Below are 14,003 nucleotides of genomic sequence, written 5' to 3' on the forward strand. Positions count from 1 at the left end.
TAAACCAGTGTGGGTGGCACTGGGAGCAGGTGGGTAAAGTGTCTTGCCCAAGGACACAACAGCAGTGACTAGGATGGCGGAAGCGGGGATCGAACCTACAACCCTCAAATTCACGACTATAATAAATGAATAAATCTGACATCTGATATTGGGATAATTATCATATGCAACATTTATACATTTTATGTTGGAGGTGTTGTTTTTGTATTATTTTTGTCCAGGGTGTACCCCGAATGCAGCTGAGATAGGCTCCAGCACCACCCCGCGACCCCAAAAGGGTACAAGCTGTAGAAAATGGATGGATGGATGGATACACTCAAAATTCACTTGGAAAGTAGGAGGTGGGCGTCGTTACGAGGGGGTAGGTGGGCGTGGTCCTGCCCCCTCGTATGCGCGCGCACTCGGGCAGTGCCGCTGAATGGAGGGGAGGGAGACGCTGCAGGTAGTCAGCGGCAGTAACAGCAGCATCAGCGCTTCCGGGAAGAGGAAGAAGAACAGGAAGAAAAAGAAGAAGAAAAGGTCCAAATTAGCGCACCTGGGACGACAAGAGTCTCCACAAAGTGAATATCGCGGGCGTCGACGCCATGGGCTCGCACTGGAAGAACACGTAACTCTCTTGAAGAAAAGAACTCTGAACACGACCGCGGGGATGTTGTGAGATAGTCACGCCAAGTGTCCGCCTGGTGGATTATTATTGTTGTTATTTATGAAGATGATGATGATGATGATCGCGACGTGTTCTCTCTGCATCGTAACGGTGGTGCTGTCCAACTTGCACCTGTCCACGGGCAGCAACCGACACGCGGTGTACTGGAACAGCTCCAACATACTGTAAGTGCACACCCCCTCCTTTATTTACATACACGCCTGCGTGTGCGTGTGCGTGTGCGTGTCGTGGTAGTGGTCCTACATCCACCTCCATGCCAGCTTTGTGCCTTTTGTTGCCTGCACTAAAAAGATGCCCTGATAATGGAACATCGTGATTAGACCCTACTTTTCAACAATGGGGGACAAAGCCAGACAATAATAAATGACTGCAGCACTTAAAAAATAAATAAATAAATATATGTATATATATATATATATATATATATATATATATATATATATATATATAAATTGTAGCCTGTATTGTGCAGTTGAAAAATATATATAATATTTACCCACTATTTCCATACAGAGGCGCTTCAAATCTGTCTGATTGCCAGGGGTGTCTTTGTCTAGTCCCCCCCCCCAGACCCCCTAAGTATGTTTTTAATTGGGACATTTTAGAAAACTAAAATTGTATACCGTATTTTTCGGACTATAAGCCACAGTTTTTTTCATAGCTTGTTTCCAGTGTGACTTATATATGTTTTTTCCCTTTTTTTATCATGCATTTTGGGCAGGTGCGACTTATACTCCGGTGCGACTTATACTCCGAAAAATACGGTAATTTTTTTTTCTTGTTTATGACCAAAATGCACCAATACCATTCAACTTATTGATAATGGCTTTCAATCCTAGAATGAAGGATACAAGATTTTAGAGCACAATAAATCAATGCAAATTATTTCCCCCCAAAAAATATATTAATTCTAGCTTGCATTATTCCAGTAGAAAATATAATACATTTGATAGGGATTTTTTGGAGGTAATAAAAAAAGATTGTCTTGCAGGAGTGCTCCAAATATGTCACATGACAAAAGGGCGTGTCTAGTTATTAGTCCCCCCCCAAATTATTTTTCAATTTATAAAACTGAAGTTTAGTTGTGATGTATAGTCATTTTTTTCTGGTTTGTGATCAAAAATGCACAAGGATGTTCCAAAACTGTACAATTGATTGGTAATATGGCTTTGAATCTTAGAATGAAATATGATAAAAGAGCATTTTTTGTGCTGTAAACAAATAGGACCACTATAAATAAGTGCAAACTTATTTTCAAAAATATATATTAATTCTAGTCTGTACTATTATATTATAATTTCTTTCTAATAAAAAAGATTGGGTTGACTGGACATTATTTCCTTCCAGGAGCGCTCCAAATCTGTCACATGACACTGGGCGTGTCTTGTGCTTAGCCCCCTTCAAGCCCCCCAAATTATTTTTCAAATTAGAAAACTGAAGTTTTGTTGTGATGTATAGTCATTGTTTTCTGGTTTGTGATCAAAAATGCACAAGGATGTTCCAAAACTGTACAATTGATTGATAACATGGCTTTGAATCTTAGAATGAAAGATGATAAAAGAGCAGTTTTTGTGTGCCCTAGAAAAATAGAACCACAATACATTTGAAAAAATATGTATTAATTCGAGTCTGCACTATTATGTTATTATTATTTTTTTAAATAAAAAAGATTGGGTTGACTGAACATTATTTCCTTGCAGGAGTGCTCCAAATCTGTCACATGACACTGGGCGTGTCTTGTGCTTAGCCCCCTTCAAGCCCCCCAAATTATTTTTCAATTTAGAAAGCTGAAGTTTAGTTGTGATTTATAGTCATTTTTTTTCTGGTTTGTGATCAAAAATGCACAAGGATGTTCCAAAACTGTACAATTGATTGATAACATGGCTTTGAATGTTAGAATGAAAGATGATAAAAGAGCAGTTTTTTTGTGCCGTAAAAAAATAGGACCACAATAAATCAATGCAAACTTATTTTCAAAAATATATATTAATTATAGTCTGTACTATTACATTTTTTTTTTCTAATAAAAAAGATTGGGTTGACTTGGCATTATTTTCTTGCAGGAGTGCTCCAAATCTGTCACATGACACTGGGCGTGTCTTGTGCTTAACCCCCTTCAAGCCCCCCAAATTATTTTTCCATTTAGAAAGCTGAAGTTTAGTTGTGATGTATAGTCTTTTTTTTCTGGTTTGTGATCAAAGATGCACAAGGATGTTCCAAAACTGTACAATTGATTGATAACATGGCTTTGAATCTTAGAATGAAAGATGATAAAAGAGCAGTTTTTTGTGCTGTAAAAAAATAGGACCACAATACATTTGAAAAAATATGTATTCATTTGAGTCTGCACTATTACATTATTATTATTTTTTAAATAAAAAAGATTGGATTGACTGGAGGGCTTCACGGTGGCAGAGGGGTTAGTGCATCTGCCTCACAATACGAAGGTCCTGAGTAGTCTTGGGTTCAATCCCGGGCTCGGGATCTTTCTGTGTGGAGTTTGCATGTTCTCCCCGTGACTGCGTGGGTTCCCTCCGGGTCTCCGGCTTCCTCCCACCTCCAAAGACATGCACCTGGGGATAAGTTGATTGGCAACACTAAATTGGCCCTAGTGTGTGGATGTGAGTGTGAATGTTGTCTGTCTATCTGTGTTGGCCCTGCGATGAGGTGGCGACTTGTCCAGGGTGTACCCCGCCTTCCGCCCGATTGTAGCTGAGATAGGCTCCAGCGCCCCCCGCTACCCCAAAGGGAATAAGCGGTAGAAAATGGATGGATGGATTGACTGGACATTATTTCCTTGCAGGAGTGCTCCAAATCTGTCACATGACAGTGGGCGTGTCCCCCTGAATATAAGTTTTCAATTGGGACAATTTAGAAAAATATAATTTTATTTTGTTGGAGGGTGATTTTTTTTCTTGTTTATGACCTTATATGGATGGACATTTTTCAAACCTGCACAATTGATTCATACTTGCTTTGAATCCTAGAATGAAGGAGAATAAAATAGCAGGTTTTCATGTGGTGAAAAAACAAGACCATATTAAATCAATGCAAAACTTAAATTTTTTTTAGAAATATTTGTACCTTGTACTATTCCTTTGGGAAAAAAAAAATGTTAGAGAAATGTTCAAAGGAATAGAAGAAGAATGGCTTGACTGGGCAAATGTTTCCTTGCAGAAGTGCTCCCGATCTGTCACGTGACCCCCCTTCAGGTCGCCCCAGGCATTTTAAATGTTGATTTAGGTCTGGGTTCTTGCCAGACCTTTAGAAAACTGCTATTCTCCTCGAGTTAAGGCGTTCTATTGTTGTTTTGGTTGCTCATTGTCACAATGAAAGAGGTGTACTCGGTAACGTACATTCAAGTCCCACCAATGGTACGCAGGCTCCATTTAGAGGTGCCTACAGTAAACACCAGATATATATATAAAAAAATGACCTGAAACCTTTTAAAGGTGTCTACCAGTCATGTGACTCCCTTTCACTTCAAGCTGCCATCTTTTGTGCAAGGCTTCTTAAGTATGCGAGACACACACCCTGCACACACACTCCTGGAGGTTGCTTAGCTCAGGTAAGTCTCGCGTCTCAACTTGCTGTGGGGCGCAGATCGATGTAGACTCTGGCCGCCTCCGTCTCCTCATTAGCAAATCCATGGTTCTCACATTCTTTTATCTCCTCTCCTCATGCGACCTCGCCGCGCCTCCTTCCACGTCCATCCATCCTCCATTTGTATTCGCCTCCTATCGCCTCCATCCATCTCATACTTGCTTATTTTCCTCCTTTTTTCTTTTTTTCTTGCCGTGTCTTACCCAGACGGCCTGTCCTTCTCAATTCCCCCTTCTTTTAATTTCCTGCTTCTCATTACCAGAAGCTCCATCTGCTGCTGGTCATATCCCCAGCACTCAGCTGGGAGTACAAATGCAGCAGATGATTAGTATTAGGGCTTGAATGGAGGCTGCTTGTGCCACCCTGGTACTACCAAGTCATGGCCAAGAAACAATCACAAACACTGCGAACACTAACAAATACCCTTTAAGATCGAACAATTCCGAATAGTCGCACAAAACACGCTTCAAACTTCCCTTCTTGCAACACTTAACCATTTCTGACCCGAGATCAGTGGTTCTCAAAACAAACCCCAAAACTGTAAATGGTAAATAAAAACAGAATACAATGATTTGCAAATCCTTTTCAACCTGTATTCAATTGAATAGACTGCAAAGACAAGATACTTAATGTTCAAACTGGAAAACGTTGTTATATTTTGCAACTATTAGCTCTTTTGGAATTTGATGCCTGAGAAAGTTGGGAAATGCTCATCAAACACTTATTTGGAACATCCCACAGGTGAACAGGCTAATTAGGGACAGCTGGGTGCCATGATTGGGTATAAAAGCAGCTTCTATGTAATGCTCAGTCATTCACAAACAAGGATGGGGCGAGGGTTACCACTGTGTGAACAAATGCGTGGGCAAATTGTTTAAGAACAACATTTCTCAACCAGCTATTACAAGGAATTTAGGGATTTCACCATCTACGGTCCGTAATATCATCAAAAGGTTCAGATAATCTGGAGAAATCACTGCACGTTAGCAGCATGGCTGTGACCTTCGATCCCTCAGGCAGTGCTGCAGCAAAAAGCGACATCAGTGTGTAAAGGATATGACCACATGGGCCCAGGAACACTTCAGAAAAACGCTGTCAGTAACTACAGTTCGTCGCCTACATCTGTAAGTGCAAGTTAAAACTCTACTATGCAAAGCGAAAGCCATTTATCAACAACACCCAAAAACGCCGACGGCTTCGCTGGGCCCGAGTTCATCTAAGATGGACTGATGCAAAGTGGAAAAGTGTTCTGTGGTCTGACGAGTCCACATTTCAAATTGTTTTTGGAAACTGTGGACGTCATGTCCTCCGGAACAAAGAGGAAAAGAACCATCCGGGTTGTTCTAGGCGCAAAGTTCAAAAGCCAGCATCTGTGATGGTATGGGGGTGTATTAGTGCCCAAGACATGGGTAACTTACACATCTGTGAAGGTGCCATTAATGCTGAAAGGTACATACAGGTATTGGAGCAACATATGTTGCCATCCAAGCGACGTTATCATGGACACCCCTGCTTATTTCAGCAAGACAATGCCAAGCCACATGTTACATCAACGTGGCTTCATAGTAAAAGAGTGCGGGTACTAGACTGGCCTGTCTGTAGTCCAGACCTGTCTCCCATTGAAAATGTGTGGCACAATATGAAACCTAAAATATGACAACGGAGACCCTGGACTGTTGAACAATTTAAGTTGTACATTAAGTAAGAATGGGAAAGAATTCCACCTGACAAGCTTAAAAAATTGGTCTCTAGGGTTCCCAAACGTGGGATTTGGGTTTTTTACTACCACAGAAAACTCTTGGCTGTCCAAGTACCACCATAACGACCAACATTGAAGTAAGTAGTCCTAATTATTCATCAAAACAAAGCAGATGTTTAATTTAACAAGTATAGCATATTTAAAAAATGTTTGGCCACTGTAACATTACACACAGTTTGACCAGTAACACTGATAACGGTTGGAGTCACGTCATTACAATATTTAATTTCCGTATTTTTTCCGGACTATAGAGTGCACCGGTAAATAGGCCGCACCCACTAAATTTTAGAATAAAAAAAATATTTTTCCATTTTAGCCGCACCAGACTTTAAGCCACAGATACATATGTTCCAAAATTAGTTATTTACACAAATATTCTGTAAATGTTTATTGACATGCCTTAATTGTTTCCAAACGGTGCCTGTACCACGGCAGTAACAGATGATCAAACAAAACAGAAGTCATCCTCACAGACCCACTAGCTGTGGAAGCTAGCTCTCCAATCAGCTAAACAGACTCAATAACTCCACGGTGACGTATTGGTGAATTTACTGAGGAATTAGTGAAACTGAAACAATATGAATGCCATTGCAAGTTAATAATACCAACACATGCTGTGTGCTCATAGAAACATTTAATCGGATTAAAAGCCTAACCGTAATAAAAATGTTTAATGTAAACACGCCATTCGGAATATTCTGACTTGATCACATACGGTCGGATCAAAATTTCATTCCGATCGAGACGGGTAGTTTATGCCAATAATTAGAGATGTCCGATAATGGCTTTTTTGCCGATATCCGATATTCCGATATTGTCCAACTCTTAATTACCGATTCCGATATCAACCGATACCGATATATTCAGTCGTGGAATTAACGCATTGTTATGCCTAACTTGTGATGCCCCGCTGGATGCATTACACAATGTAGCAAGGTTTTCCAAAATAAATCAACTCAAGTTATGGAAAAAAATGCCAACATGGCACTGCCATATTTATTATTGAAGTCACAAAGTGCATGATTTTTTTTAACATGCCTCAAGACAGCAGCTTGGAATTTGGGACATGCTCTCCCTGAGAGAGCATGAGGAGGTTGAGGTGGGTGGGGTTGGGGGGTATTTGTTTGTATTTGTTTGTTTGGTTCTGGGTATTTGTTGTATTGTGTTTATGTTGTGTTACTGTGCGGATGTTCTCCCGAAATGTGTTTGTCATTCTTGTTTGGTGTGGGTTCACAGTGTGGTGCATATTTGTAACAGTGTTAAAGTTGTTTATACGGCCACCCTCAGTGTGACCTGTATAGCTGATGATCAAGTATGCGTTGCATTCACTTGTGTGTGGGAAAAGCCGTAGATATTATGTGACTGGGCCGGTACGCAAAGGAAGTGCCTTTAAGGTTTATTGGCGCTCTGTACTTCTCCCTATGTCCGTGTACACATTTTTAAAAAGTCATAAACTTTACTTTTTGAAACCGATACCGATAATTTTGAAACCGATACCGATAATTTCCGATATTACATTTTAAAGCATTTATCAGCCGACAATATCGGATTGCTGATATTATCCCTACCAATATTCATTCGGATTGTAGCGCATGAAAACACTACTTCCAAATTTCAGGTTAGAATAATCCTTACTGTGCTTGTCTTTGATGTCAGCTATACTTTGGTAGTAGAGATGGCACTAAAAATAATAGTCTCGGAATGAAGCCGTCTTCCCTCCTTTAAGATGTACACAAGTAGCATTATATGCCTTTGAGTTAGTTGCTTTAAAACGAGACTAGCAAAAACAAATGTGTGTCATGTGTCGATGTAACAATAAAAGATGGGATCCAGTTGTCTTAACCAGCTATTTTCTCACGATCTCACAGTTACTCCAAGTGCTAACTGCTCACCTCAGGCACGTACACAGAATGTCGTAACATGAAGACGCGCCGCGACCCGTACATTTCATACTTAAAAGGCAAAGAACCTCTCCGTTTCAAAAAGAGAGGTAAAACAAAAGTAGCGAACTGAAGGAAAAAAAAAAAAAACCGTGACAACGTCGGACAAGCAGAAATGCTTAAAGCCATGTTTGTTTGCAGTGGAAGCCTACTTTTTCTTCAGCACCTGCACGAAACAAACTCGTCCAAAAATGGCGCCACGGCACAAACAATAACACACCTTTCTGTTTATGTTATTTTCTGCGCATGTCAAAGTAAAGTATTCCTATTTAAGGTGTGATGCATGAAAATGCACGTCATAATCAAATCATTTTTTTCAAGATCTATGTCACAGCAACATTCTAATCCATGGGTGTCAAACTCTGGCCCGTGGGCCAAAATTGGCCCGCCGTGTAATTTCACTTGGCCCTTGAGGTGATATCACATTAACACTAGGGCTGGCCCGCCAATTATATACAAGTGGTGTGGATTCACAGTGTGGTGTATATTTCTAACAGTGTTAAAGTTGTTTATACGGCCACCCTCAGTGTAAACTGTATCACTGTTGATCAAGTATGTGTTGCATTCACGTGTGTGCGTACAGAAGACGCACAAATCTTGTGACTGGGCCGGCACGTTGTTAGAATGGATGAAAAGCGGACGTGACGACAGCTCGTAGAGGACGTTAAAGGCAGTGCCTTTAAGGCACGCCCCCAAGACTGTGGTCCGGGTGGACTACAAGATATAATGACTGATGAACACCTTTGTTCGATAATGAAGGTTGCCTCAGCTCAAAGCCTGAGCCCCAACATTAATGAACTAGCATCCAAGAAAATATGCCAGGTATCTGGTTTGGGCACATCAGATTAGATCAGTGTGTTGCAAACTGAGCAGTTTAAAGTCTTGAATGGTTGATTTATTCATTATTTTATTTTCAAATTTATTAGCCTGTGGAAAAAGTTAATGTTGATATTTCCCTCAGAAGGCTGCAAATAGAAAAGAGGTATTCAATTTTTATTTAAATTGTATTTGATATGCCATTGATATTTTTTAATTATTATTATTATTATTATTTGAAACTCGATTTTGCATGTCACTATAAAGTTATATAAGCCTTGCTTGTTCAATATTAAATGCAAACCTTGTTTGGGTCCCTATTAAAAGGTTAATTTGTTCAACCTTGGCCCGCGGCTTTGTTCAGTTTTAAATTTTGGCCCACTCTGTATTTGAGTTTGACACCCCTGTTCTAATCCGAATGATGATCAGATTAAACAAATGTTGTCCATGTACACATGGCTACAGGCACGTTACGTTATGGTATGCTAGGCTATGGTACCCTATGCTATGCTACGCTACGTTATGCTATGTTATGCTATGCTATGTTATGTTAAGTAATATTTTATGTTATGTCACGTAATATGTTATGTTATAGAATAGAATAGAAAGTACTTTATTGATCCCTGGGGGAAATTCAGCACCACAGATCGCTCACAATAGACAATAAACACTTAGGTATTTTTACATGTGAATAATATAAAAACAGTCTATTATACATAGGGTTGGGTATCGTTTGAATTCGAACGATTCCGATTCCGATTCCGATTCTTTGTTTCGATTCCGATTCCTGAGGATTCTCGATTCCGATTCTTCTTGTACCATGCCGGATCAATGTGTTTGACAGGTAGTCCCTGGAAGGTGGTATGTATTTTGGGTTGAGAGTTTTCACCATATCCCTGCAAACATAAGCAAACATGTAATGTTGCTGTTACTGTTTAGCCCAGTATCAATTAGCTTAGCTCTAACGTTATTGCTTAACTAACCTAAATGTTGGAGATTCCACCTCTGAAAAGGGATGGTGTCTTTTGACAATGTGTGCAGTGACCTTTCTGTGGCACTCTTCCGTCTGTGGCACCGACATCTTCCCCATTGCCGCTACGGTGAACGGAGTACGCTGAGCACATTGCGGAGCTTGGCTAGCAGGTTGTAAATTGTCTATTAAAAAATACGCGGGCTAATTTGTTAGCTGCCTCAATGTTGGCGCAAAACACATTATTTATTGCATATATATTGTTTTACTTACCGGATTCGGACTGCAGTGCAGTCACCGAGGTGCCAGGCTGGGCGTCGGAGGAAGAGGCAGAGGAGGACGGTCGGCGCAGCGCGTCGAAGACGGGACACAAATTTATTTGTACTCCATGAACTCGAAGGTGCTTCATCATGTTCGACGTGCACCCTCCTAAGCACAAAACAGTCCTGTCGCACGTGTTACATTTCGCCGATATTTCATTTTTTTTAGTAAAATAAAGCCACAGTTTCGACCACCAACGCCCGCTATCCATGCTTGACTGACTCGCTCGGCTACATAGGCTCGGCTATGCTAACACTTCCGGCGGTGTTCAGCGGCTTCTTCTTCCGGTCGGCGGACTGGGTATCGAAACTAGGAATCGAAATTTAAACTTTTGAACGATTCCGGGAGAATCGGAAAGTTAGTCCCGGTTCCAATCGATACTCGATACTCGATACCCAACCCTAATTATACAGCATTATTCACATGTGAACAACATAAATACAGTCTATTATACAGCATTATTCACATGTGAATAATACAAATACTACGTTACATATGCTATGTAACGTAGCGTTACGCTAAGCCACGTTTACGTTACACTATAGTACGCTATGTTATGTTATGCTACATTACGTTACGCTATGTTATGCTATTTTATGCTAGGCTACATTGATTGATTGATTGATTGATTGAAGCTTTTATTAGTAGATTGCACAGTATAGTACATATTCCGTACAATTGACCACTAAATGGTAACACCCGAATAAGTTTTTCAACTTGTTTAAGTCGGGGTCCACGTAAATCAATTCATGGTAAAAGTGTGAACCAAATGTGCTATGGGGTAGGCTAGGCTGTTAAATACATTGCCTGCGCTGTAAATGCATTTAGACAAATTAGCTGTGCCTTGCATTTGTGACAAAAGTTTTATTATTGCCTCCGTTTTACCGTGTAACAAACTATATCTATTACGTCAAACAGAAAAACTGAAGTCGGCTGTGAGAATGGCGAGGATCAGTTTTACATTCACAAAGAGTAAACTGTGTGTCTTTGTGTCATCTTATCTACCAATTTTAATTAGTCTTTTCTACCAGAGTGTCAAAAAGAGTCATTCATTACAGTCTTAGCACCATTTTGTGTCCGTAAATTAATTCACAGTTATATGGCAAAGTGATAAAAAAAAGTGTTTCTGCAATGAAATCATACAAAAAAGTGACCCAGTTTGCAGGAAGCAGACAAATCCTGTGAGGTTAAGTCAGGAATAGACGTGGCCGTCAGGATTTTAAAGGCCTTCAGGTGGTCCTGCTAAAGTCCTGCCTTGTTTAACGCTACGGCGCCTTCCCTCACCTCGCTCTGTTTACGGATCCAAACTGAAGAGGAGGCTGGGAATCAAGGCCAGAGCAGCGAGCGAGAAAGAGGCCTTCAGGGCCAAACAGAAAGTCAGGGACTTAGCGTTGGAGACTGCAGCACACGGCGCAGATGGCTGCCGCACAGCTGCAAGAAATGAGATCACTCGGACGCCAAGCTGTGAGCGTCAAAAGTCATGGAAATGGCTTTTTGTGATAGCGCTCGGCCTAACGTGTCTAAAAGTGGGTTTGTCACACGGCAGATGTAATAAATCTTTTGCCGGCCGCAAGTATACCGTCGGTTTTAGCTTCTTCCTTTTTTTGTAAAGCCAACATCTCCGTTATCCAAACTGCTTTGATTACCACACAGGTGTGTCACCAGCACACCCGCTACATCTCAGTGGTGCGCCTGGCCAACTCGTTACAGATGTCCTCGCTAATGGCTGACTGCGGCGGGAACAACACACACACACACACACACACACACACACACACACACACACACACACACACACACACACACACACACACCCACGCACCCAGGCCATTAAATCATCTTGCATCTATGGCCATCTGCCAATTAGAGGGGGAAGATGTGGAACATCTTGAGAGCGTGCGAGCGCCGCGGAGGCCTCGCCTTCCCACAAGCGGCGTTTCATGCCTTCCGCCACCTCCGCCCCGACAGGTCTTTGACATGTCTTTCGTAATTGGGCGCACAGAGTCAACTGGGTTAAAACACCTGCTGACAGCTTGGCCACTCTGCAGTAAAGGCATTCTTTGTATGTTTATATTTAATACAGAGCGGTAAAACGTGTCATGTGTGCATGTTCTTGGTCCATCGCCACGGCAACGTCAACCCTCAGTTTGACATCAAGCAGGCCAGTCTTGTCTAGATATATAATGCACATCATGGTTTCCCATATATGATGGGGTGCCACAAGTAAATTTAGGGACGCCACAAATAAAACAAAAAAGAAGGTAACATTTCTATCTATCTATCTATCTAGTGGGATAAAACAAACAACATGTTTACTTGACCCACTTCCTGGGAAACTTATCAAGGAGCTTTTTGTATTATTAGGTCCATCAGTGCTAAATATTATAAACTTATCACTTTCCTCTGGCACTGTTCCCCTAGCATTCAAGAAAGCGGTTATTCATCCTCTGCTCAAAAGACCTAACCTTGATCCTGACCTCATGGTAAACTACCGACCGGTGTCCCACCTTCCCTTTATTTCGAAAATCCTCGAAAAAATTGTCGCACAGCAGCTAAATGAACACTTAGTGTCTAACAATCTCTGTGAACCTTTTCAATCCGGTTTCAGGGCAAATCACTCTACGGAGACAGCCCTCGCAAAAATGACTAATGATCTATGTGGGCTTTGTACCGAGGATGTCGTTGTGGCTTGTGCAGCCCTTTGAGACACTTGTGATTTAGGGCTATATAAATAAAGATTGATTGATTGATTGATTGATCTACTGCTAACGATGGATTCTGATGCGTCATCTATGTTGCTGCTTCTTGATCTTAGCGCTGCTTTCGATACCGTCGATCATAATATTTTATTAGAGCGTATCAAAACACGTATTGGTATGTCAGACTTAGCTTTGTCGTGGTTTAACTCTTATCTTACTGACAGGATGCAGTGCGTCTCCCATAATAATGTGACCTCGGACTATGTTAAGGTAACGTGCGGAGTTCCTCAGGGTTCGGTTCTTGGCCCTGCACTCTTTAGTATTTACATGCTGCCGCTAGGCGACATCATACGCAAATACGGTGTTAGCTTTCATTGTTATGCTGATGACACCCAACTCTACATGCCCCTAAAGCTGACCAACACGCCGGATTGTAGTCAGCTGGAGGCGTGTCTTAATGAAATTAAACAATGGATGTCCGCTAACTTCTTGCAACTCAACGCCAAGAAAACGGAAATGCTGATTATCGGTCCTGCTAAACACCGACATTTATTTAATAATACCACCTTAACATTTGACAACCAAACAATTACACAAGGCGAATCAGTAAAGAATCTGGGTATTATCTTCGACCCAACTCTCTCGTTTGAATCACACATTAAGAGTGTTACTAAAACGGCCTTCTTTCATCTCTGTAATATCGCTAAAATTCGTTCTATTTTATCCACTAGCGACGCTGAGATCATTATTCATGCGTTCGTTACGTCTCGTCTCGACTACTGTAACGTATTATTTTCGGGCCTCCCTATGTCTAGCATTAAAAAATTACAGTTGGTACAAAATGCGGCTGCTAGACTTTTGACAAGAACAAGAAAGTTTGATCATATTACGCCTATACTGGCTCACCTGCACTGGCTTCCTGTGCACTTAAGATGTGACTTTAAGGTTTTACTACTTACGTATAAAATACTACACGGTCTAGCTCCGTCCTATCTTGTCGATTGCATTGTACCATATGTCCCGGCAAGAAATCTGCGTTCAAAGAACTCCGGCTTATTAGTGATTCCCAGAGCCCAAAAAAAGTCTGCGGGCTATAGAGCGTTTTCTATTCGGGCTCCAGTACTATGGAATGCCCTCCCGGTAACAATTAGAGATGCTACCTCAGTAGAAGCATTTAAGTCCCATCTTAAAACTCTTTTGTATACTCTAGCCTTTAAATAGCCCCCCT

The 14,003-nt window shown here is 41.2% G+C and overlaps 1 protein-coding gene across 4 annotated transcripts in view; it reads left to right on the forward strand.

The window, feature by feature from the left end:
• The first annotated feature begins 418 nt into the window (after positions 1–418).
• The window catches only part of efna3a (ephrin-A3a), a 280,155-nt gene continuing 266,570 nt past the window's right edge, over positions 419–14,003 (forward strand). For all 4 annotated transcript variants that reach the window (XM_061930722.1, XM_061930723.1, XM_061930724.1 and 1 more), the window contains exon 1: positions 419–831. In XM_061930722.1, coding sequence (XP_061786706.1) covers positions 707–831 — 125 coding nt within the window. In that variant the 5' untranslated portion in view covers positions 419–706. The remainder of the gene's footprint in view (positions 832–14,003) is intronic.

The sequence above is a fragment of the Nerophis lumbriciformis genome, linkage group LG37, assembly GCF_033978685.3.
Source record: "Nerophis lumbriciformis linkage group LG37, RoL_Nlum_v2.1, whole genome shotgun sequence".
Lineage (NCBI taxonomy): Eukaryota > Metazoa > Chordata > Actinopteri > Syngnathiformes > Syngnathidae > Nerophis > Nerophis lumbriciformis.